The 24,690-nt window shown below is 45.8% G+C and overlaps 8 protein-coding genes across 8 annotated transcripts; 5 read left to right on the top strand and 3 right to left on the bottom strand.

The window, feature by feature from the left end:
• Positions 1 to 212: 212 nt before the first annotated feature.
• Positions 213 to 6,135, top strand: BGW36DRAFT_423289 (ankyrin repeat-containing domain protein; the record flags this gene model as incomplete). Its single annotated transcript, XM_046219816.1, has 6 exons — positions 213 to 1,437; positions 1,509 to 1,547; positions 1,626 to 2,448; positions 2,502 to 4,337; positions 5,068 to 5,239; positions 5,299 to 6,135. The coding sequence occupies 6 exons, from the start codon at positions 213 to 215 to the stop codon at positions 6,133 to 6,135; spliced, it is 4,932 nt and encodes a 1,643-aa protein (XP_046076759.1).
• Positions 6,136 to 6,560: 425 nt separating this feature from the next.
• BGW36DRAFT_404066 (uncharacterized protein) lies at positions 6,561 to 9,901 on the top strand. The gene is made up of 2 exons (XM_046218917.1): positions 6,561 to 7,223; positions 7,283 to 9,901. The coding sequence occupies exons 1-2, from the start codon at positions 6,727 to 6,729 to the stop codon at positions 9,642 to 9,644; spliced, it is 2,859 nt and encodes a 952-aa protein (XP_046076758.1). The 5' UTR covers positions 6,561 to 6,726; the 3' UTR covers positions 9,645 to 9,901.
• A 164-nt stretch (positions 9,902 to 10,065) lies between these two features.
• BGW36DRAFT_369904 (uncharacterized protein) lies at positions 10,066 to 10,970 on the bottom strand. The gene has a single exon (XM_046215182.1). The coding sequence runs from the start codon at positions 10,872 to 10,874 to the stop codon at positions 10,170 to 10,172; it is 705 nt and encodes a 234-aa protein (XP_046076757.1). The 5' UTR covers positions 10,875 to 10,970; the 3' UTR covers positions 10,066 to 10,169.
• A 1,330-nt stretch (positions 10,971 to 12,300) lies between these two features.
• BGW36DRAFT_369903 (Cys/Met metabolism PLP-dependent enzyme-domain-containing protein) lies at positions 12,301 to 14,046 on the top strand. The gene is made up of 2 exons (XM_046215181.1): positions 12,301 to 12,807; positions 12,870 to 14,046. Exons 1-2 carry the CDS (start codon positions 12,658 to 12,660, stop codon positions 13,884 to 13,886), a joined length of 1,167 nt encoding a protein of 388 aa, XP_046076756.1. The 5' UTR covers positions 12,301 to 12,657; the 3' UTR covers positions 13,887 to 14,046.
• Positions 14,047 to 14,706: 660 nt separating this feature from the next.
• BGW36DRAFT_393990 (putative cytoskeleton assembly control protein Sla2) lies at positions 14,707 to 18,237 on the top strand (the record flags this gene model as incomplete). Its single annotated transcript, XM_046217868.1, has 9 exons — positions 14,707 to 14,804; positions 14,863 to 15,020; positions 15,079 to 15,159; positions 15,216 to 15,273; positions 15,331 to 15,515; positions 15,567 to 16,618; positions 16,668 to 16,817; positions 16,868 to 18,082; positions 18,151 to 18,237. The coding sequence occupies 9 exons, from the start codon at positions 14,707 to 14,709 to the stop codon at positions 18,235 to 18,237; spliced, it is 3,084 nt and encodes a 1,027-aa protein (XP_046076755.1).
• Positions 18,238 to 19,865: 1,628 nt separating this feature from the next.
• Positions 19,866 to 20,552, bottom strand: BGW36DRAFT_369899 (uncharacterized protein). Its single transcript, XM_046215180.1, has one exon. The coding sequence runs from the start codon at positions 20,404 to 20,406 to the stop codon at positions 19,888 to 19,890; it is 519 nt and encodes a 172-aa protein (XP_046076754.1). The 5' UTR covers positions 20,407 to 20,552; the 3' UTR covers positions 19,866 to 19,887.
• Positions 20,553 to 21,369: 817 nt separating this feature from the next.
• Positions 21,370 to 22,487, bottom strand: BGW36DRAFT_286833 (alpha mating-type protein MAT1-1-1; the record flags this gene model as incomplete). Its single annotated transcript, XM_046210456.1, has 2 exons — positions 21,370 to 22,118; positions 22,178 to 22,487. The coding sequence occupies 2 exons, from the start codon at positions 22,485 to 22,487 to the stop codon at positions 21,370 to 21,372; spliced, it is 1,059 nt and encodes a 352-aa protein (XP_046076753.1).
• A 534-nt stretch (positions 22,488 to 23,021) lies between these two features.
• BGW36DRAFT_393982 (uncharacterized protein) lies at positions 23,022 to 24,228 on the top strand (the record flags this gene model as incomplete). Its single annotated transcript, XM_046217867.1, has 6 exons — positions 23,022 to 23,115; positions 23,167 to 23,264; positions 23,361 to 23,852; positions 23,916 to 23,957; positions 24,005 to 24,073; positions 24,121 to 24,228. The coding sequence occupies 6 exons, from the start codon at positions 23,022 to 23,024 to the stop codon at positions 24,226 to 24,228; spliced, it is 903 nt and encodes a 300-aa protein (XP_046076752.1).
• Positions 24,229 to 24,690: the final 462 nt, after the last annotated feature.

The raw sequence follows: 24,690 nt of genomic DNA, 5'->3' as shown, positions 1-24,690 counted from the left end.
AACCCCCCACCAGCGAGGCTGAGAATGTTACCTACTATGGATAGCTAGTTCTCTCAGCCTGATAGTCAACGGAGGCTGAATGATTATTATCTCAATATCAATAAAATTAAACAAGGAAATGAGAAAGGTAAGCATATCCATCTGTAATCTATGATTGTGCCAAACTGCCTCTTTCACATCTGTGTTTGGCTAAAAACGCTCGCGAATTAGAGATGTCTGCACGACCTCAGCCCTACCGAGCTGGGTTGGGAACATCACTCCGTGTGAATCATGGCTTAGAATCTCTCGAAGACCACGAAAATTCCAACATTGTAGCACCGTCGCACCCCGAAACTATCATCCCTCCAACTGAAAACCCTGAAGTCAGAATACGGAGTACGATGCTTTCCCAAGGTGCTAGTGAGTCGTCCCCCAACGATGCCGAATCGAAAACACCCGAATCGTTCGTGGAGATGTATACAGTTGCTTGGATCTGTGCCTTGCATGAGGAACTCATGGCTGCTTGTCGAATGCTGGACGAAGAATATCAAGGCCCAGAACATCCAACGATAAACGACCATAACACTTATACATTTGGTCGGATTCGTGATCATTACGTGGTAGTTGGGTGCATGCAAATGGGCCGTGTGGGAACATGTAACGCTGCCAGTGTTGCTAGAGACATGGTTAGGTCTTTTCCGAATTTGAAATTTGGCTTAATGGTAGGCATTGGAGGGGGGGCTCCAACAAAAAAAAGAGACATTCGGCTCGGTGATGTCGTTGTTAGCGTTCCAGAGGGAACACAGCCTGGTGTTGTGCAATATGACTTTGGCAAAAGACTATCCGAAAATTGTTTTCAGCGAACCGGCCACTTGAACGCTCCCCCAAACTTACTGCTTGGAGCAACCCAGGTGTTGAAACGACTACACAACGATCCCAAGAAACCGGACAGTATTGCCACTCACATCAAAAGGATGGATGATATGCTTGACTATCAACACCCGGCGCAAGACTCCCTATATCGTACGAACTATGAACATAAAGATAGACAAGCTGGGCCGGAAAATAGTGAGGATGATGGAAGTGAAGATGAAGACGGCTGCCACAATTGTGGGAGCGAGGGATTGGTCCATCGAAAAGAGCGTCCAAGCGGGCGTAAAGTCTATATACATTACGGTACAATTGCCTCTGGGAATTCGGTCATGAAGGATCCAAAGACTAGAAATTATTACGCTAGAAATTCAGAGCTCAATGTTCTGTGTTTTGAGACAGAGGCCGCGGGCCTAATGAATAATCTGCCATGCCTCGTCATACGGGGAATCTCTGACTATTCGGATTCCCATAAGAATGACAGCTGGAAAAAGTTTGCAGCCCTCACAGCTGCAGCATATGCGAGGGAATTGCTTATTATTCTGAGGCCACAAAATGTGTGTGTTATGCCTTCATGGGCCAGGGACAGTACGTAGGATTGCCTCTCACACTTTGATTTTTCTGTTCAGGCGATGTGAACCCTAATGAATTTGAGATAGTGAAAAATGAAATTGATATGCTGCAAAATCGTCAAGAAGGTAATTGAAACTAGAAAGACTTAATACCAAACCTGACACGTGAGACTTCGAAGATATTTCACTAACAATTATTCTTAGACCTCTTAAGATTGAACGAGACAGTTTCAAAGGATGTGAAATATCTTCGCACACAAGGAATGAATCAGAAACATCAAGATATCTTGGAATGGCTCGCAGAAGCAGACTTCACTAATCAACAAAGTGATATCATTGCAAAACGACAGAAAGGTACTGGGGAATGGATGCTGGAATCAAATGAATTCAAACAATGGTTCGAACAAGAAAATCAAACTCTTTTCTGCCCGGGTATACCAGGAGCGGGCAAGACAGTTATCACTTCTGTTGTTATTCAACATCTCGACAGCGTATTCCGAAGTGACCCTACCGTAGGTATTGCGTACCTATATTTTAGTCTTCAGCAACCGCAACAGCACAATCAAACTGCCAAGATGATGAGAAGCCTTTTGAGGCAGCTAGTCCGGATTCCTACATCTGAAAGTTTAATGTGCCTTTACGGTCATTATAATTCTAAAGGAACAAGCCCTTCAGCTGATGAAGTTCTTGAGGTTTTATGCTCCGTTGCCGCTTCTTATTCCAGGGTGTTTATTGTAGTTGACGCACTCGACGAATTTCAAGGCTCTCAAGAAGAACGCATGGTGTTCTTATCAATGATGTTCAAAATTCAAGAGAGAATTGGTGCCAATATTTTTGCAACTTCGCGGTTTATCAAGGAGATCGAGAATGAATTTCGGGGAGCTATCAAACTAATGATCCGCGCCCACGACATAGATGTCCAGAAGTACATTGACGGTAGGTTGCAAAAAATCCCTTTGCTAGCTTCAAAGGATCTTTCTCTACTACAAGAGATCAAGGGTAGAGTCTCTAAAGCAGCTGGAGAGATGTATGGGGCAACACTCTCATGCTATTAAAAAAACATTCGCTGACATTATTTAGGTTTCTACTTGTGAAACTTTATATCGATTCTTTTGTTGATAAGACTACAATTAGGGCGGTAAAGATTGCGCTTAAGGATTTGGAGGTAAAGGACAATACACCTAATGACGTCGGGAGAACTAAAGCATTGGACCGCGCCTACATGCATGCTATGAAGCGAATAGATACCCAAGCAGAGGAACGTTGCAAACTAGCGAAGCAAATTCTGTCGTGGATTACCTTTGCTAAGAAACCCTTATCACGTTTAGAGCTTCAACAAGCTCTAGCTGTTGAGGTTGGTAAGCCTGAGCTTGACAATGAGAACATTCCCGACATAGAAGTCATGGTCTCTGTATGTGCTGGCTTAATCACTGTTGATGAGAGAAGTGAACACATCCGATTGGTCCACTATACAGCGCATGAATATTTTAAGCGGACCTGGGACACATGGCTCCCTAATATTGAGTCTGATATTACCACGGTATTGGTTACGTATCTGTCATTTGAGAATTTTGAAGTCGGCCCTTGTCAAACCTCTGAGGATCTTGAGGCAAGATTGCAGTCAAATCCCCTTTATAATTATGCTGCTCGATATTGGGGCTATCATGCTCGAGCAGCCTCGATGGAGCTGGACCATGCTATTCTGTTTTTTCTTGAGAATAATGCGAAAGTGGCTGCTGCCATCCAGGCAATGAAAGCGACCGCATGGACATTATTTACTAGCGACGAGCTTGACAGAATTGATGGATTAGCGGTACATATCGCCGCACACTTTGGGCTGACAAACACAATAGATGCATTATTGAGGAAGGGCTTTTCGGCAGACACCCCAGGCAGAGATATTTATGGACGAAGACATACGCCACTGGAAATTGCGGCATCAAGCGGGCATAAGACAATGGTGAAGTTGCTTCTCTCTCAGGAAGGCACCAATCCCAATCGTGAAGATCAATTCGGAAGAACTCCACTATCACATGCAGCAGAGAAAGGATATGAAGATATAGTCAAGCTGCTTCTTTCTCAAGAAAGTGACAATACGGACCCTAGGAGTGATAGCCCTTGTGGAAGAGGAAGGACTCCATTATCATACGCAGCAGAGAAAGGACGTGAAGCTGTAATCGAGCTGCTTCTCTCTCAAAAAGGTATCAACCCAGACAGCAAAGACAAAGATGGGAGAACTCCGCTATTCTATGCTGCAGGCAGAGGGAGTGAAGCTGTTGTCAAGCTGCTTCTCGCTACAAAAGGTGTCAACCCAGACAGTAAAGACATACTCAAAATAACCCCGCTACTAAAAGCAGCAGGGAGAGGGCATGCAGCTGTGGTTAATCTGCTTCTCGCTTCCAAACGTGTCAACGTAGAAAGTAAAGACAACTTAGGAAGCACTCCGCTATTACATGCAGCTCAGGAAGGACATGAAGCTGTGGTCAAGCTGCTTCTCGCAGAAAATGCTTATTCAGGCTCCACAGATATTGGTGAAAGAACGCCACTTTCGCATGCAGCACAATTAGGACATAAAGCTGTAGTTGAGCTGCTACTTGCAAATAATGTTGATCCAGACTCCGGAGATGCAAGGAAAAGGACACCGATATCATATGCAGCAGAATGGGGGCATGAAGCCGTAGTCAAGCTGCTTCTCTCTACGAAAAATGTCAATTTGGACTCCAAAGCCGTTTCTTTCGACTACAATCGCATCGACCACCACGGGTGGACTCCACTATTATATGCGATATACAGAAATCACAAGACAGTAGTAAAACTACTGCTTGATGCAGGCGCTAGTATTACCCTCGAAACACGAATATGGCTGGATACTCACGGTGGAAGCCACGAGGACGTCTTAAATTTGTTGGGAATGTCGTAGCTGGTAATATGACGTCCGGAATGTTCGCCAAGCTAGAATATCGGAGTTGCAACAGTTCGGAAAAGGCCGCCATTTATTTAAATCAATTGATACATATAGAAGTATTTATCTAAATCAACATCAACTACAAGAGGAGCATTGAATTGGGAGTATTTTAAGTCGTTCAGTAAATGGGGGTTCAATCGATTTATTCTCTTCTCCACATGTGCTCAGGTCGTTTACTACGTTAAAGTATCATTATTCTTGACATAAGTATATCTAGAAATGATCATTTTGATCACGCGCAGGCAGTTAGAAAGCTGTTAAACGGTAAAATGTAAACAGACCTTGCCATATATTCATATACACATCCAATAATATGCGTTAAGATAGCTGGCAGTATGTAACAATCAGCGAGGGTTCAACATCAGCAATAGCAGGTGTCATACAGGAGAACATAAGGGACGCAGTTATCCCATTGGGGAAGTGTGTTTATCGCAGCTTCTATTCTTAGTATCCGCCGTGTGGGGGGGGGCCGCGGGCTTGGTGAACTCCTGACGCGGCTTCCCAGTAGTGATGTGTCTCCAGTTTCAATGTTGGCTGCTTCAGCGAACGAATGTGCAGACATGTGCCACCTGAGCCCGCGGTGCTAAACATGAAGCCGAAATGTGAGTCCGCCCGGTTTACACTACAAGAAGCATACATTTGATTTATTTGAGGTGTACCCCAGCTGACGGGTTAGTGTAGGGTCGAGCTCGATGTACCCGTGCGTCTCCGACGTGCAATTCTGCAGAACGATGTCTTGCTGGTCAAGCGCATTGTGAAGAATAACCCGTCGTATCTGGAAAATCCGGATTTCGCAGACAAGAGTAATACCTCGTTGCATCTCGCTGCTATCAAGGGTCATGTCCACGTCCTGGTTCGCCGACTCCTCTGCAACTCCTTGTCAACATCGACTAACTGGCCTTTCTTGGTTAGAAACTCCTGCTATCCTTTGGCCATGATTCATGTACGCCAAATATCAACAGAACTGGCTATGACTCTGCACCTGGCATCAGTCTCAACACTGAATCCTCAACAAGCCTGCACCTCGCCGCCTCTCACTCCCACGCCGCCTGCGTCAACCACCTCTGCCAAACCTTCCCACACATTATAAACTGGCGGGATAAAAATGGCAAAACCGCCCTTATGCTCGCCGCCCAAAGCTCCAATCCAACCCACACTCCCCTCAGTACCTCCCATATCCCGCCCACGGGTCGACCGCGTGCTGTCTCGGCGGGAACGGCAATGGCCTCTGAGGACACGGCCACGGTCGCCGCGCTTCTGGCACATAACGCCTCGATGGCGTTGACGGATAATGCAGGGAACACGGCCCTGCATCACGCGAGTGCCTGGGGAAACCTCAAGGCTGTACGCGTGCTGCTTTCTGCCGGCGCACCTCCTTTCGCCCGCAACAAAGCGAATCATTCGCCTCTCGACTATTCCATTACAAAACAGGCTGCGCAGTATTTCCAAACGATTGTCTCGGAGCTAGGGAAAGCGGTGCAGGAGCCCAAGCTCAAGCTGAACACGGCTGTTTCGAACGTTATCGCGTCGGCTGATGAGTCGCGATCAGCTGGCCCGCGTTTGTCGCCGATTGTCTCACCCGTGCAGGCGAGAATGAACGCTAATAGGGAGTTCGCAAAGGCGATGGCGCCGAGCAAAGGCACTCCTGGCGGCCTTAGACTGGTTATTGATACGGAGAATAACGAACTGGCCAATCTCGAGGACGACGATGTCCCGTCAACCGCGAAGAGGCTTGAGCGCGAGCCTTAAATTTGGATCTGGTTTTACATGTCATGGATCATTACGAGACTTACTTGCTTTGTTGATATACGGATTGGATTTGTATCTATTTCAGACTGTACTATCTTGGTTTTTTTCTTTTGGGTTTATGTTTGGCATTTCCAGCGGGCGACCATCATATGGCATAGCATGTACATACGAAGATGTTTTCCTGTTGGTATTTCTGTTGATGAGTTTGGTACATACAAGCAATAGAGATAATAATACCACATGTGCAAACGATGGAAACTGAATGGTGCAGATCGGGCTGCTAGTCGTTAATTAGTTAGCATTAATTAATTACGTAGATACGATAAGACGTTGCAATCGGCGGGCGGGGATTGGCGCTAGGCGGACTGCTGCCTTTGTAATAATTAGTTTGTATGGGCCGGACGCTCCAGTTACTACGTACAACTGTGACGGCATCTGGTCCTTGTTGGTGCTTCGCCATCTGCTTACACTGCGTCTTCTGCTTCTTTACTTCTTCTCGGCTAGTCTAGTCTTGCTAGTCAGACTACTTCTTCCGTGTTGTTCCTCTCCATGGATTGGTCATTGCATCATCCGCTGTGAGGTGGCCTCCAAATGGGTTCCTTCACTGGATACGTTGTCATATACATCCTCGGCGGCGTCACGTTTCTTCCTCTCATCATTGCCCTCTTGGTCCTGCATGCCTACCTTACTCTTCGACCCCCTGCACCTAGCACTACTGCTGCTAGTCGTGGCAGCAGCACTAGCACCACCTCCCTCCTCGAACGCCCCAGCGATGACCAATACAGCCTGAAAAGCGGCACCGATGTCCTCGCCGAGAAATTCCAGCGGGCACACGAGTCCGATGTGGCCGCCGGTTACTTTGCTGTCTGTCGCGAATATGTGCCCGGCGGAGTGAATGGGAAGCCGCTTGAACGGACAACGCCAGCGGGCGACGTTGTGGCCTCGGAAAGCCCCAGTGTGTACAAGACCATGTATCGCAGCATCTTCGACCGGAAGCAGCCGCCGACGATCGAGCCTGCGGGGAATAATAATAATAACAACCCGAAAAATTTCAAGAAGGCGCGGAATGTGTTTTATATTGTCTTGAGGTATGTTGGGATATACCACCGTGTTGCGAGCGAAGTTTGGCGCTAATTTTGTATATAAGGCACGGCCATCTGATGCTCTACGACGATGAGCAGCAGGTCGAAGTACGCCATGTGATTTCTTTGGCACATCACGACGTTAGTATCTACGGCGGCGGGGAGGATATTCCAGAAGGAGAGCTTTATATCAAACGAAATGCTATATGTTTGGCTCGACGAGAGGATTCAATTGCCGATCTACGTGGCCTGACGCCTCCGTTTTATTTATTCTCGGAAACCCAGTCGGGAAAAGAGGACTTTTATCATGCCCTACTGAAAAACCAGGAGAAGATCCCTGATTCTCCGAATTCTCCCCCTTCGCCGCAGTTGTACAATGTCAAGGACATTGTCAAGCTGGTTCAGGACCTTCATTCCTCAGAAGAACATTTACAAACACGTTGGTTTAATGCGATGCTAGGGAGGTTGTTTCTTGCATTGTACAAAACTCCTGAGATGCATGAGTTCGTTCGGAATAAGATCACAAAGAAGATTTCGCGAGTTCCTAAGCCGAATTTCATTTCCAGAATTGCGTTACGGAAAATAGACATGGGCCAGGGTGCACCGTTCATTACGAATCCGAGGCTCAAGGATCTGACTGTCGACGGAGACTGTACTGTGGAAGCTGATGTAAACTACAGTGGCAATTTTCGTATTGAGATTTCTGCAACTGCTCGAATCGACCTTGGCCAGCGGTTTAAGGCTAGAGAGGTTGATCTGGTGCTCGCCGTGGTACTTAAGAAGTTGACGGGTCATATGCTGTTTCGCTTCAAGCCGCCCCCGAGCAATAGGATCTGGTTCTGCTTCGCGAGCAACCCTGACATGACCATGTCCATTGAACCCATCGTCAGCGCCAGGCAAATAACGTACACGTTCATTCTCCGGGCGATTGAAAGTAGAATCAGAGAAGTCGTGGAAGAGTCGCTCGTGCTTCCTCACTGGGACGATGTGCCGTTCCTTGATACAATCTCCTTACCCTTCCGTGGCGGTGTCTGGCAACGAGAAATCCCAAAAATAATAGACAAAGTTGAAATACCGGACGAAACGGAAGAACATGACGAGTCCGAAGAATCTGTTGATACAATTCCCGCCGAGGCTTTGAAATCCAAGGATGACCGCAGCTCGAGTACTCCTGATTTCTTCAAACCATACCCACCGAGCTTGAAGTCTCGCAAGAGCTCTAAATCGACTTCTTCCGATACGCCGATTGAGGAGGGCGCTGCTTCGTCCTCAGTTGATAAGCGTATCAGCTCATCGCCTCCAGAAGCAATCCGCGCGCGAACCTTTTCCAACGTTATTGACCCCATTGTCACACTCGATCATGGCAAGGTAGACAGGGTTGATAGTGAAATGCCGAAGGTCAATGGACGAGACAAAGCGAAACGAGATGCAACCAGCTCGATGATTGAGATCAAGACTCGTTCTCAGTCTAACTCTATTTCAAGCACGCCGTACGGGTCCCCACGAAAGGAACATACTTTTGAGAAGCCTTCATTCCAACCTCAGGGCGAAGACCTATTTTCTACCGAGCCACTCGACATGAAAGAGAACGAAGACCCGCGACGCCCAGACTCTTCCCACTCCGAGGCCTTTTCCAGCACGGTGTCATTGACATCTACAATAACCAATGAAGAGAAAAAGCGCAGTAAACCGTTTGAGGGAATCTCAAGGTCATTGACACAGTCGAGCTCTGATAGACGCTCAACAATGGCTGCTCTGGGAACAGCAACAGCTGCTGCTGCAAAGAAATGGGGCTGGAATGTTCTGTCCAAGGGTGAACAAGGCAGGGCAGGAGATACAGGCCCGAAACCAGGCACACCAGAATACCCCATCGGACGCGGTCGTCCTCTACCTCCACCCGGCACTCCTCTTCCACCACCAGAACGTAACAGCTTCAAATCCAATTCCATCAACGTCCCGCGCAGAAAACCGGTCCCTCCACTCCCTGACTTTCTACAAAGCGACAAGCGACCTGTTCCACCGCCTCCATTGCCGAAGAGGAAAAACGCACCTCTCCGCGAGACCAACGTTATTTTTACCGACGAGGTCCTCGTCGTCCAAGCCCCGGCTGATTCCTCCGAGCCCAATAGCCCAGCAATAGCTGCTCCGCATGTCGCAGACCTTCAAATCGACGTCTCGGAATCGCAACCCCATGTACACCATCTACAGCAACATCAGCTTCCAAGCGATGATGGCCACTCGGACTCGGGCTTTGAGCAGATCGGAAGCGAGTCTGTCAATGACGCTTGCAGTTCATTGCGCTCGCACTCTACGTCATCCCTTCCAGCACCAGCTGGACCCACGGCAGCGGTGGTGACGAGTGACTCTAAACCAGAGCATGAAGATGATGATGAGATTAAGAAGGATGAACTTGCACGCGACTCTTAGATTTCGCTCCAGAAGGGTTTGATCTTGTAATTCTCTACTCTGCTTTATTTGGCGGCGCTGTTGTATTCATTTCCATTGTTTAAGTTAATGTGTCCCTGCAGGTCTGGTCATCTGCAATGGCGTTGGGTGTATGCTACCCTTGATATCGAACTGTATATATCGACTTGCTTGATAGTCATGGGTATTTATTATATTTGCTTTGCTACTCTGAAGGATGAAATAGTTATTTTTTCAATAATTGGACTCGTCGACTAATGAGCCTTGTATTCATGTAATTACACCACCTACATGTAGGCATCTTGATGCGTGGCCAGGCACAAGTAAATTCCATCAATTGATAGGGTGAATGTAATCGAGAGTATGTCACACAGTTATCAATTGATATGATCGCAATCCCATTAATTTATTCTGTTTAATCGGTAAACATGAAGCAGATAAAAATAACATACAAGATAAGTCAACTACTATTTCTATTTATTCTAAGATATGCTATCCGATACAGTCTTCTACTCATGAGCCAATCCTTCACAGCTTGCGGGTTGCAACAGAATCTACGGCAATCTTTCCCCAACTATTCAGTTTATCGTTTTCTATGAGTGGTTCGCGATAACCGTCTCTCGCTACTCGCAGTATGGACGCGGCAAGATGATGCACCATAATCGAATTTGCCAGTTTCCCAGCAACCCAGTTGCGTACCGAAGCACCCTCAGGCTGAACAAAGCCTGGTCTAACCAGATAAACCTCAAACCCTCCTTTCTTGGTGTCACGGCCGAGTTTAATAAGAGCATTCTCCAGTTCTCCTCTCATCTTTCTATTCTCATTCAGAAACCACAGCTTCTTATTCTCGTCTTTCTCCGTGAGTGCGCCACTGAGATAGACGAACTTAAATGTTCTCTGTTCCTGTCCTTTATTCGCGATGAATGCTGCTGAGAAGGTATTGGCCGTACCAAGGGCAAACTCGAAGTTGATCTTGCGATTCAATTCTGCGGGTCGGACTGGCACATTTGTACCTAGACAGTAGATACAAGCATCGGCGCTGCTCACTTCGGCGAGAATCTCAGGCGAATAATGCGAAAAGTCGGAGTGTATAATGACGCGAAGTTTTGGATTTGTGACGTCGAGTTCTCGTCGTGACAAGGCAATGATAGAAGATAGCTGGGGATGCAAAAGACATTGTTTGAGGACTTCTTTACCGACATAGCCGGTACTTCCGGTCAGAATGATTTTCATTGTCACAGGAGCTTCATCACGAATGATTCAAGGTTCACCTTGAATATTGTATGGTACGTTCTGGCTATTTATGATTGTTTTTTTACCTTCTTTACATCTTCTTTCCTTAGTAGTAACACTGAAGCGGCATTTACAATTTGCCCGACGGGAGGACCAAAATTGCCGAAGCCGGCTACACCTATTTGTAGGGGTTCACTAAATATACATCCTTCAGTCATCTCTAAATCTAAGTTATTCCGTGTAACCATAAAGTAATGAATGAAGATAATTTGAAATTCTTTATATTCCTTGTTATATTATTGAATAATATTGCTTAGTCTAAATATTACCTTTACTATTATGAAATATTTTGAGATCGAAATCACTTAAATTAGGGCTACTAGAAGAGCACTCGCAGGTTATTAGATAAAGAATCCATCCAGCGTGTCAGTAGCAAACATTTGAATTCAGATATCAGAGATACTTATTCAAAAGAGCTCTTGGAAAAGGAGGATTAAATATAGAGGTTAAGATAAGAACTTTATGTAATGAATTGCCTTTTTACACTAATTATATTATTACATGTAATATCAAGCTCTATAAATTTAAATCATCCTTGGGATGTAAGGCTATCAATGATATTGAATGTATACCACTGAAGTTATTTTAAAAAAAACACGCCCGTTAGCTCTCTAGCTATATTATGACGTTATAAAATATTCATGTATACATGTATTCATTAGCATAAATTTCAAAGCATTTTTCATTTGGTATTAAGAAGATTTGAGATACGGAACTCTTCAGAAATTTGTAGTAAGAAGGCCTGTGGGCTGTAAACATGCTGTTTAACATCTTTCTTTGGTAAATAATGGCCCAAGCGGTGTAGAAAACAGTCTTTAGACGTTTCAGTATCAGAATAAAATGAAGAGATGATGTTTAGTATACCGTGATAACTTTTTATTTTGGTAAACTTGGTCCCGATTCTATGTGTAACAGGGATTATAGTAAAATCCATAATTGAAACTTCGTTAAGGCTAACTCTCGCTATGCTCCTGTACTCTTCGTGTATTTGGTGATATTATCCCAGGCTGTCGCCTTTATAAAGTTGGTAGGAGTACGTCAATTGAGTGAGGAAAAGCCCAAAAAGACTTCTCAGCTCTTAACAAAACTAAACTCGCACATATCCAAGACTATCAGAAGCAGAAGGCCCCCAATAATCACCGCGAATAACTATTGATGTTTGACGAATTATAGTGCGATTTGATTATCATGCTCTTGTCACCAATTGAGAATACGAATTAGAAATATCACTGCTGTCTTATCCTAGGAATAACTTCGTAGGGCAATTTTTCCACGGAATATCTATATTTGGTTTTATTGTCATGATCCCATATTACATCTATTGATGTATCATTAGTCGAGTCTCTATATGGACATGTAACTTGGCTGTAGTATAACACAACATATAACATTTTCTCTATAATCTCGTTCAAATAAATCATTTGTTTTATCAAATAAAATATAATAATTAACAAGTTGACTTTTCTTGAACTAGACCCAAGCCTTATCTATTAGGCTTGTGCGATAACATGGGCTCGGGCATGAATACACCCACATACCCCAAGTGACTCACCGCAAGACTCCACCAAACAGGCCCGTGGATAGCCGTTGTTCGACTGGAGAACAACGATTTATCAAGGACCCTTCCCTGTCCTTGCACAGTAGTCCGTCGTCCATTAAAAACTATCGGATTCTTGGTAGCGATCCTGGATTATGATAAAAGGACTTTGATTGACTCTTCGCGATGGCTGCTCGCGGGAATCTCGCCACTCTTGCTCTTCATGCTGATAACGAACTACCTGAAGAGTCTGATGTTGCGCCTCCAATACACCTCAGTACAACCTTTCGGTATATAAACCAAGTCAATAACCAGGAAGCTCCAGAGGGACCTGTTGTATGTTCTTCCTGAATAGACAATATATGCCGAAAGTAATCAGCCTTACACCACTTTTGCAGGTTGGGCCATATATCTACTCTCGCACCCGTACCCCAACCCGCACTCGATTAGAAGTTGTGCTGTCCGCTTTGATTCATGGTCCCACGCTGACCTATGCATCTGGTGTGGCTGCCGTACACGCCTATCTTGTCTTTCTGAAGCCGAAGCGAGTGGCCATTGGACCGGGCTACTATGGAAGTAGAAATGTCGTTGAATTGCATCGGCAATTGACAGGGTGTGAGATCCTCGGCTTAGATGACCTCGATGCACTCCGCGAGGGTGATGTGATTCAACTAGAGACACCTGTCAACCCGACTGGCGAAGCAATTAGTATCGAGTATTTTGCAGGGGAGGCACATAAGCGTGGTGCCTATCTGGTCGTAGACTCGACATTTGGCCCTCCCGGCATCCAGGACCCTTTTCTCTTTGGTGCCGATATAATCATACATAGTGGAACAAAATACTTTGGAGGTCACCATGATCTACTCTGCGGGACATTGAGCATTCCGCCTGCTCGAGAAAGTGAATGGTTCGACAAACTACATTCACAGCGCACTATTTTAGGTAGTGTTCTCGGCAGTGTTGAGGTATGGCTTAGCCTTCGAAGCCTTCGAACTCTAGATCTGCGAGTCAAGCGTCAGAGCCAGAATGCGACGGCTTTGGTGCAGTGGATAGAGGATCAGCTGAAGAGTCAAGAAAAAAATGTTGTCAAGAGGACCGTAAGTGCGGTCAGACACGCTAGCTTGCAGATTGAAGAAATGCATTGGTTGCGTCAACAGATGCCGAATGGGTTTGGGCCTGTATTTGCTCTTGAAATGCTGGATGAAGACATGGCTCGTCGATTGACCGGGCTGCTGAAGCTCTTTCAAAATGCAACCAGTCTTGGAGGAGTCGAGAGCCAGCTGGAATGGAGGAGATTAGTCGATCCATCTGAGAAGCCGAACCTACTTCGTGTAAGCGTTGGTGTGGAGGATCTAGAAGACTTGAAAGCAGATCTCCTTGAGGCTTTTATAGCTCTAGACAAGAGTGGCTCTTAGACAACAATCGAAGTTGCCAACGTTCCTCGAGGACGGCCAAGCAAATTCATACATGTAGTAAAGCAAATCATACTTGTTGTCGCAAGTTGAGTAGATTTCTTGCAAGCTCGGATATCATTTTCTATATAACAGGCAGAACAATTGTATGGACATAGACGACGCGTCCATGCGGCGAATTGCCACGCCAAGACCGGATGCTCCATATTGCCTGCCTCAGGAACCGGCTAGTGTGGCTTGGACCGTTGTGGTGCACGAGGCAACCACCAAAAGGACCTTGGAACGTCATTACATCAACTCTACTTCCTGTGTCCGACCTTAAATTCGACTGCGACTGAAAACAGTTTCTTGCAGCTTCTCATTCGTCTTCATTTTCTCTTATCTTTTGTCAATTAATGCGAGAGTGACCACCAAATCAACCGGCGCAAGGTCGCCTCGTCCCCACCACTTGTTTGCTCTCCTTAGCTACCTATCCGTTGGCGACAACCCTACCTTACTTGCTGCTGTCCTCTTGAGTGCATACTAGTGACAACCTGTTAATATGAGCAGGTATGTGATAAGATACAGTGACCTAGGGTTGCAGATTTTGGAATATGCTCATGATTGCCGCGCAGGACCGAGGCCGATCTCGCGGTCAATATCCGCAAAGCTACTAGTATTGGTATGTGCATACGGAAATTCACTTCTGGATTGTAGTTATTTCTTGATATGAATAAAGCTAACCTGATGTGTTACTATAGAGGAAACTGCACCCAAGCGTATGCCACTTCCACCCAGACTGATTGCGTGACCTTTCGCCCTCGCTTTGGATCCCTGATATTGTATGTGTCTGATTTCCTCGCTAGGAAAACATGTGCGGAGCTGTATCGTTTATACATGGGACCACAAGTCCTCTGCTGCCTTTTGGGCGGGTATGAAAGTGTACGTGATAGCTATGATAAGCACCTATGGGTCTGAACTAATTTGGTTCGCTTTGCAGCCAACCGATCCTCGCAGACGAAGTGCAAACCTTCAAAGCTCTTATCACGATCCACAAAGTTCTTCAAGAAGGCCATCAGGTCGTACTTGAAGAAGCTCAAAACCATCGGAATTGGATTCTTAGTCTGACGAGCGGTGTCGGGTCTGATGGCATGCGGGGTGCGTTGCATTGCACACGGAAGAAGGAAGAGAGGGGATGCTGACTGTGAATAATTAGGATATGGTCCTTTGATTCATGAATACGTCACCTTTCTGCAATCTAAGCTAGAATTTCACGGCAACCATTCAGGGTTCAATGGTAGGTTTGACTTGGGTCAATGGCATGTCAGTCAGAGACTAAATCGTATGGGTCAGGTCTTTTCGAGTACGAAGAGTATATCAGCTTAAAGTCTATCAACGACCCGAATGAGGGGTAGGTTTTGTGATAGTTCAAGTATACCGAAGTGTGACAAATGTTGACATGTTTTAGCTACGAGACTATCAGCGAGTTAATGACTCTTCAAGATCAAATTGATATATTCCAAAAATTAATCTTCTCTCACTTCCAACTTGGGACGAACAATGAATGCAGGATATCCGCTTTGGTACCTCTGGTTCAGGAAAGTTATGGAATTTACAAGTTCATCACTAGCATGTTACGAGCGATGCATACGAGTGAGTTATCTCTTTTGTCTTGATGTTGAAAGCCAATAACTTATGTATTAGCTACTGGTGATGACGAGGCTCTTGAACCTCTTCGCAGCCGTTACGACGCACAGCACTTCCGTCTAGTTCGCTTTTATTATGAATGCTCGAATCTGCGTTATCTCACGAGCTTAATCACCATCCCTAAGCTCCCACAGGATCCTCCAAGCCTGCTGTCCGAAGAAGACGAACAACGCCCAGCACTCCCCAGACGACCAGCGAAGGAGACTGAGAGAGAGGCTACTCCACCGGCCAAGCCGGCAGCTGTAGAACCAGAACCAATGAATGAGTTCTGGAATAACGAAGCCAGGCGTCAGCAGGAAGAGTTTGAGGCAGAGCAGCGACGGCTGCAGCAGCAATGGGAGGACCAGCAGCGTCAACAAATGCTCGCCCAGCAACAAGCACAGCGCGACTTTGAGGAGCAACAACGACTACAAGCTGAACAGCAACGACTCGCTCACGAAACGCTTCTTCGAGACCAATATGCACAGCATACGCAAGGCCGGATGGCTGAGTTGGAACAGGAGAACCTCAACGCTCGTGCGCAATATGAACGTGACCAGCTTTTGCTGCAGCAGTACGACAAGCGGATGAAGGATCTCGAGGAGCAGTTGAACAATTTGAACAGCAACATCAATTTGCAGATGAGCTCAAAAGACGATCAAATCAAGGCTCTACAAGAGCAAGTCAACACATGGCGGACCAAATACGAGGCTCTGGCGAAGTTGTACTCGCAATTAAGACAAGAACACTTGGATTTGTTGCAAACAACAAAGGCCTTGAAGCTGAAAGCCGCTTCTGCACAGGAAGCCATCGACAAGCGCGAGAAGCTTGAGCGGGAGATGAAGACGAAGAATCTCGAGCTTGCTGATATGATTAGAGAGCGTGATCGTGCCCTGCATGACCGGGATCGCTTGACCGGAACTAACAAGGATGAGCTCGAGAAGGTCAAGCGGGAGCTCCGGCTTGCTATCGAGCGTGCTGAGAACGCAGAGAGACAGAAAGGCACTGAGATTTCCTCCATGTTGTCTAAGTATAATCGTGAAATGGCAGATCTGGAAGAGGCATTGCGGGTTTGTATTTCTTTTACTTCTAGATTGATATTTGTGCTAATGTTATTAGAACAAAACCCGTGCCCTGGACGAGTTTGCGTCATCTAGAGGCGAGCTCAGTGAAGATCACCACACTGCCCTGCGCGAGAAGGACGAGGAGATTGAAGTTTATAAATCTGGTATGGAGCAAGCGCTCATGGAGCTTGAAGAATTGAAGATGGTACGTTTTGATTTTCTACACGGTGTGACGTTATATACTGATCTATGTAGAATCAAGGAGATGCGGACCATGCCCTTGACTCCCAAATCGACGAAGTTCTGCATGGCACGGTTTCCAAAATCAACGATATCATCGACTCGGTTCTTCAGAGCGGTGTTCAGCGCGTTGACGACGCTCTTTATGAGCTGGAGTCTTCCATGCAAGCTGGTAACCAGAATGCATCTCCTCCATATGTGCTGTCTCAGATTGAAAAGGCGTCTGCCTCCGCCACTGAGTTCTCTACTGCATTCAACAACTTCATTGCCGATGGTCCCAACAGTTCTCATTCCGAAATCATCCGAACAGTTGCTATCTTTGCTGGTTCCGTGTCTGATGTCTTGAGCAACACGAAGGGTCTTACTCGCTTTGCGACCGACGATAAAAGTAACGACCAGCTGATTGGTGCTGTCCGTAAGCCCGCACTGGCAACTATCCGCTTTTTCCGTGGCTTGCAGTCATTCCGTCTGGAGGGCCTTGAATCATTGCAGAAGACAGACGTTGTTGTCAACAACAACCTCGAGGTGCAGCGAGACCTCCAGAGCCTTTCCAAGCTCGTCGATACCTTTGCCCCCAAGGGCAGCAAGATCAGCACATCTGGCGACCTTGGTGATCTTGTCGACCAGGAACTCGAGAAGGCGGCTAACGCGATCGATGCCGCTGTTGCACGCCTGGCCAAGTTGCGAAACAAGCCTCGCGATGGTTACACAACTTATGAACTCCGCGTAAGCGACACTATCCTAGAAGCTGCCCTCGCAATCACCAGTGCCATTGCCGAGCTCATCAAAGCCGCAACCGAATCCCAGCAAGAGATCGTCCGCGAAGGCCGGGGTAGCTCTTCTCGAACAGCCTTCTACAAGAAGAACAACCGCTGGACGGAGGGCCTGATCTCTGCAGCCAAGGCGGTTGCCACTTCTACGAACCGACTGATCGAAACGGCCGACGGGGTTATCTCCGGCCGCAACTCCCCTGAACAACTTATCGTCGCGAGTAACGACGTTGCCGCCAGCACAGCGCAACTGGTGGCTGCGTCGCGCGTCAAAGCCACGTTTATGAGCAAGACACAAGAACGGCTTGAAAGTGCCAGCAAGGCCGTTGGTGCAGCCTGCAGGAGTCTTGTTCGTCAAGTCCAGGAGATCATTGCGGAGAAGAACAAGGATGAAGGCGATGCTGTTGATTACTCAAAATTGAGTGGACACGAATTCAAAGTACAGGAGATGGAGCAGCAGGTTTGTCCTAGCCATACCCCTGTTCTATATTCACAACAGAACCCTACTAATATGGCATTAATCTACAGGTCGAAATTCTCCAACTCGAAAACGCACTCTCACGAGCTCGCACGAGGTTGGGCGAGATGCGCAAGATTTCGTATCAAGAAGAGTAATTTGGCCGAGAACATGTCACGGGTTTACCAGAAGATGTTGTACAGAGCGCCTATTATCTATTTTGCCATGTAGGAGGAAAAAAGGAAGGAAATAGTCGTATTATTCACACCCTTCTCCGATCTTTTGTTTGCCTTATTTTGCGCCAGAGTGTATATGTTTGCTAGTTGACTTTTTGTATAGTTGCTGTCGAGTATCAAGCATTAAGTCTAGTCTTTCTTTCTTACTCGGTTGATCTTTGATCTATAGGGCATAGTTATAGTATCTATCCTGTGGTGCAACAATGTGGTGTTATACTGAACTGAACCCATTTGTTGGCTCTGTATTTGAATGATGCTGTGTTCAGTAAGTGCAGTGTTTATGCATAGGTGAGCAATTCTACATGTGCTCCAGCATTCACATACACGTTTTCGAGGGTGGAGGGATACATGATTGTCGGAATAATTCTGCTGTGTAGCTGTTACATGGGACGATGGATCGGGCGATTGACGGCAGTTAACAAGCTATAGATATATACATATTGATGTTTGACTATGTTTCTTTTTTATAACTATGTAGCCATTCTTTATACGGACTACCGACCATGCTCAGGTCGTATACACTATCTCATACACGCAAGGGCTATAATAGTAAGGAGTAATGTAAACTCCTGACAACCTATCATGGAGAAAGCCCGATCTTGGTCCCCTCGGTTATTTCGCACAGAAGTTGACAGGCTATGGATTCGATTCCATCTGGTTCTGCTATATGCATGTTCCTGAATAAAGTATCCATTATAAACCTGATCCACCTAATTTTTTCTCATTTTAATACCTGGCCCGACCCGTTGCATATGGAATGTAGAATTAGTATACTAAGTATGAAGCTAGTATCAACGCGCAGGAAAATGGATAAACTAGTGTGGTCTATGCCTAGAGTTGGATCGAAGGCCTGGAGACTAGTTACTAGAATATGCTGTGTAAAACTCGAGCGACGCGAGTCTTTTGTTCCATGCCTGGGGTATGTGGATCATCATTGAAGACAATTCCATCTCCACACAGGTTCGGATTGAGTGTGCTGGGTGCCGGGCTGGTCTAAAGCGTGAGGCGGCTTGTTGGTCTGGAAGTGTCTTATTGTTTTCTTTAAATGTGTATTGGTAAAAATTTCCCGGGATATCTTTTCCACGTGGACGATTGGGCTGTCGTTGATATTGGCTATGTCGTACGAACGACGGGCAATATGCTGAATTGTTCCCCGAGTCATCCGGATTTAGATTTCAATTGCCGTAAGACTACATGAAAGATTGCTTTTTCCGAGGGAAGCATCCCTTTCCAAAATTTGTATTCACCACAATGGGACGAAGTTTATGGCAAATCAGTCCGAGTAAAACAATCGATATATCGCCGGAACTGGGACATACTGCGAGGATTGGACGGTCAATGCATTTGCTGCTGCCAAAAGAAGCCAAGGACCCGTAATTTTATCACGTTCTTTGTCCGATATTGTTTGGTTCTACATTTCGGGCATAGTGGGGGAAAAAGTCTGGAATTGAAGACCGTGCAATCCTTGTCCCATATCTGCAAGCGTCAAATAGCTCTTTTCTTCTCCTACCGCCACCCTCTTAAGAATAATGACCTTTTCTGGGATGGGGTCTAGATCGGGTGAACCCATTGTCAGGATTTCATACATGCACGAAGCCCAAACGCAACGGGAAAAACTATGGTGTGGATCGTAATGCATCTGTGCTTTTTCTTCGGGTCTTGTGTGATCCATATTTCTCCCTTCCCATTAATGACATTCCGCCATGACACGGTGCGCAAAGCCTCGTCACTGAAACGTACCATTCGTATGGATGATGTCGAGAGAGCGAAGACAAAGAGATTGATGGTGGTTCTTCGCTTCCGGGAGATCTGCCCAATTGATATACTAAATCCGTCGGCAAGCGAGGGTTGAGGACCCTGAATGTAGACGGACCAGTTACACTGCTCAAACCTAAGTAAAAGAGTGTCTGCATGTGTTTTTGTGGTGATAGTGCCTCCCGGTGGCTGTCTCGCTGACTCTTGTTCGACTTGGTTCCTGCCTACAAGGTCGAGGCGGCATGGACTGGCATGGATAGGACATGTTTCTTTGGGGCCCGTTCCTTCACGATGTAACTTCGCACAGTAATACAAGTCGTGGGGGTGTTGAGTCATCGGATTTTGGACGGATCCGTGTTATTTCAGTAGTTAGTCACTGAATTGAGGAATAGCGACCATACGCGATGACAGCGGTTAGATTAGAGACGGAGGACATAGTACGTGCATAGCAAAAGTTCCCCTAGCATCAACGCAATCCACGGATTTCATGGTCTGAAAGAAATATTATCCTTGCAGGCAGTACGCTGTTGACGATGCAGTAGGGACAGTCTTCAGGATGGTGTGGGAAAAAAGGAAACCACCCTACCTGCCCGTGACTGCCAGCTCTACGCTCCACCACGAAGACCAGGAAACTTGGAAACGCTGCATTTTGCCATTAGATAGAAATTGCTAAATCACAGGATAACGAGTATAGCGATGGCAGTCAGGCTGACTACATATTCTTGCGAGAGAAAAAGCGCCAAGCAAAAGAAAAGAACCATCACTTGCTCCAATGAAACCCCTATTCCTATTAACCAGCTTCACACCACACGCCAGGCCATGCAAACGCTAATGCGACTACAACGATGCAATATCATATCCCTTTCCTGAATGATGCTGCCTGGAAATCCTGCGACTGTCCTCAAAAAGAAAGACATTGAAATCATTTTTCGATAGCTGGACGGGAGCAACGTAAGAATTCCGAGCCGGGACTGAGGGAAGGAGAAAAGCAAAAAACACCTTGAGAAAAGAAAACCTGACGAAAAAGGAAATCATTATAATCATGAACTTGAAAAAGCAAAGACAGTCAACTTCGGAAGTCATAGCATCCTTCTTGCCCAAACAAACAGCAAGCATCGGCTTGTCCCGCCCTGCCATATTGCCGTCAGCCCGTACGGTAAAGGATGAAGAACTGTCGAACATGCTGGGGTTGGTAGAGGAGAAAAAATATGAGAACGTAAACTTGGTCGACGAAGAGTTAGGTCTTTCACGTCACAACGTAGGCCATAGATAAGAGGTAATATTTCCGCGCCGAAAGACTTAAAAGTCCATTTCGTTGATATTGTATGGATCGAATGGATCATTTGCCATTGGATCAAATGTTGGGAATGCTTGAACGGCAGGGTTGAATGGTGCATAGAAATCCGGATCGCCTGCATTAGCTTCACTCAGGTCAACAACCGCGCCATCGATGATCTTGAAAAGCTCGTATTGAGTTCGAACAGGTTGGTTAACACTGAGATAGCTTTTGATAGTCTGTCCCATAGCGGCATCAACAGGCCTAGAAAGCTCAGTGTCCTGTACTATACGGTTGACATCATCCAGATTAATCGGCGCTTGATCAGTTTGAATTGGAAAAATAGTAGGCTTTGCTGCGAAAGGGACTTGAGTAGTGTCGTCGGGTAGTTCAGCACAAGGCGAATCTTTGATATAGCCGCATTCATAACAATGATTCACAATATCTGCTACTGAATAGTTTGTAGCAGAATTAGAGGCATCTGGACCAGTAGAGGAGATACTCTGAACCTGATATTGCTGATCAGCCGTCGTTATTATTTGACATCCCATAGCTTCCAGATAGCTTGCAGGCTGAATGAGTCCAATGAAAGGAACCATCAAGTCAAGGAATGTATCGAGGGAGACATTGTCTGAATGATCATCACGCAAAATAGAGTAAGCCTTGGCGAGTATAGCCCATTTTCCTTTGTAAGGATCGATCTGCCAAAGGTATTTGATGATCCCAGACTTGGACTTCTGGGTCATATCCGTAAACATAGTAGAGTAAAAACCTAATTTTCCGTTAGCCATTGAATTTCGAAGAAATTTAAAAGGGGGAACATGTTCATACTTCGATATGCGATAAAGCTATTCAATGGACGAAGCTTCTTCTCAGTCCCATTCTTGCTGCGACTAGAACGACTGCTAACACTTGGAGATTGTGGCATTCCGTGACCATCATCGTTTAAAGAAATTGATTTGAGGACTTCACCAGCTTGCCTGAGGATAGAATTCTCGGCGAATGGCTGTTCCTTGCCACTTGAGTGACGAGCGAAGGAAATGAGCTCATTCAAATCTCCTGTTGGTAGGTTCAGGATGAACATATTGAAGGCTCGCTGCAGAGGATCCAAACCCTGCTGAGCAGAATAAGAAACTGGCATCCTGATTGTGAATATTCAGCAATGGAGGAGAAGAATAGATACGTAGAGTGTAAAATTCAAGACTGGATGTCAACAGATATCGCAACTATGATGGAAGGATGTGATGTTTGTTACGGTAAATTTGTTAGAAGAGATGAATTTCAGAAAGGATGGAAAGAGAGAGTCGACAAAGGAGAGGAGGGGGGAATATCACAGTCTTCTCATTATACTCTTTCTGAACGAGCGGGTTAGGGGATTGGCTGATGGAAGGGGCTGGGTGCCGGTCTACGGCAAACAAAGAAACGCCCGACAGCATCCACTCGCGTCCTCGATAGGTATCCACTACTGGAGATTCAGATGAGGCACCAGCCTCATACTTATTATTATTGATGCGAGGATGCTAGCTTGTGTTTGCCATTTCCATTTCAAGAACCACCCCACCCTCCATCACAGCAACACCCTCCAAGGACAACCCATTTCCACCATCTTTGCTCTGATTAAATCCACCAGCCGTAGATTCTGTATTAGCCTACAGTAAAGGAGCATTCTAAAATTATGGAAGATCCTTTCATCCTTCCAGACAACCCTGACGCTCCTCTGTGTGTAGGGAGCTCTCTAAGGTGGACCTTTGACAAAGGCGCTGTCGACGGTAAAGTTATTTACGTCCGCAATTTTTAGCTACAAACTAACATATAACAAGACCAGGGTGATGTCATACGTCAATGCGATCATCAATTTCTCTTGGAAATTCTTCTAATAATGGAACGCGGCTACGAGAATGTGTTGAAACATCTTTCTGTGGAGGGATGGGACGAGTCTTCGTCCATTGAAGACTTTTCGGCCGCACATCCAGTGATACCAGAAGAGGTTAAAGTGACATTAAATATTGAGAAGTTGAATCTAGACGATATATCTCGTGCAATCCAAGATACGTCTCGTCTGTTTGTCGAGATTTCGAGAGAGATCCGTCGTCTCCAGCGCTACCAGGGACTTTATCCCAGCCAGAACTCAATCAAAACTTTTATTATCCATCTGAAGTCCAAACTGTCAACGAATCACAAGTTATGGACAAGGGTCTCAACGAAAATAGGCGATGAACACTTCTGGGCAAGACTGGAAAAGTCAGAGTATCTGATCGAGTTATGGATCAAGACCCCTACATACCAGTATGATCTCAAGCCATGGCAACAGTTCCTTAACGAAGGAGCTCCTGGTAGTGGAATAAACGCAAAAGCCAAATTCCTCGGCAAAGTTCCCGAAAGTGACGATTTCGATTACTCAGAAATAACTACGGATAGCAGTTTCCAGATTATTCCGCCGGGAGGGATGGCAATTTGGGCTAATTGGTTCAACCATATCAACGAATTGGAACGAAGAATAAAGATGGTAGGTGGAATATTAAACTATCTCGAAAACTACTCTTTACTGATAACTATTTAACTGAAATAGACCATTGTGCCTGAGCGCTTCAAGTGTGCAGATCCTAAGACAGTGAGTTTAGCATGCTCAGGAAGAAATCCTTTTGACTCTTTTTTCAGGCCACAATGAGAACGAAGAAGGAAGTAAAAGAACTGGCGCCTATGTTGTTTAGACGTGAGACCATCCACGTAAGGAAAACCATTCAAGAATTCGTCCTTCGCTGACATGTTCCAAGTTCGACTTTGAGCCGAACTTATGGAAACCCGAAGGATCAGGTGGCGATCATGTATTTTCGCCGGATTTACTCCCTTTCTTCGATACTATCATCGGTATGAAGTTGTAGAGATCATATTAGTATGACGCTGACTTTGGTTCTAGGACACCTCGAAAACGCAGATGGTGCGGAGCTCGACGATGATGCTACTAATGGGATTCTTGTTGCTACTGAACCAGGCGACGAGCATAGAGTCATGCATCACATATTTTGACCAGTGTCAAGTCAATATTTGCACAAAGAAGCGAATCAATACTACGCCAGACACAGCGACTCGCTCTCAGGCAAGTATGATATAGGGTTATTATCTTGACGACTCGACTCATCTGCAGATATATTCAATCACGATCATTAATGCAGTCCATTATATCCATCTTACAGGATTATTCGAAACTATGTTGACAGCAGATTGAAACATCAACACAAATACTCGGATGATTGATCTACGGGATGGTATCTTGAAAGCTAATTCTTCGTTTTCAAATTTGCATTTATTGCACGGCTGCCACATTTGCAGTTCTTTCTTATTCT

This window comes from Talaromyces proteolyticus (genome assembly GCF_021365285.1).
Source record: "Talaromyces proteolyticus strain PMI_201 chromosome Unknown BGW36scaffold_2, whole genome shotgun sequence".
Lineage (NCBI taxonomy): Eukaryota > Fungi > Ascomycota > Eurotiomycetes > Eurotiales > Trichocomaceae > Talaromyces > Talaromyces proteolyticus.
This window is presented reverse-complemented; position numbering and strand designations above follow the sequence as displayed.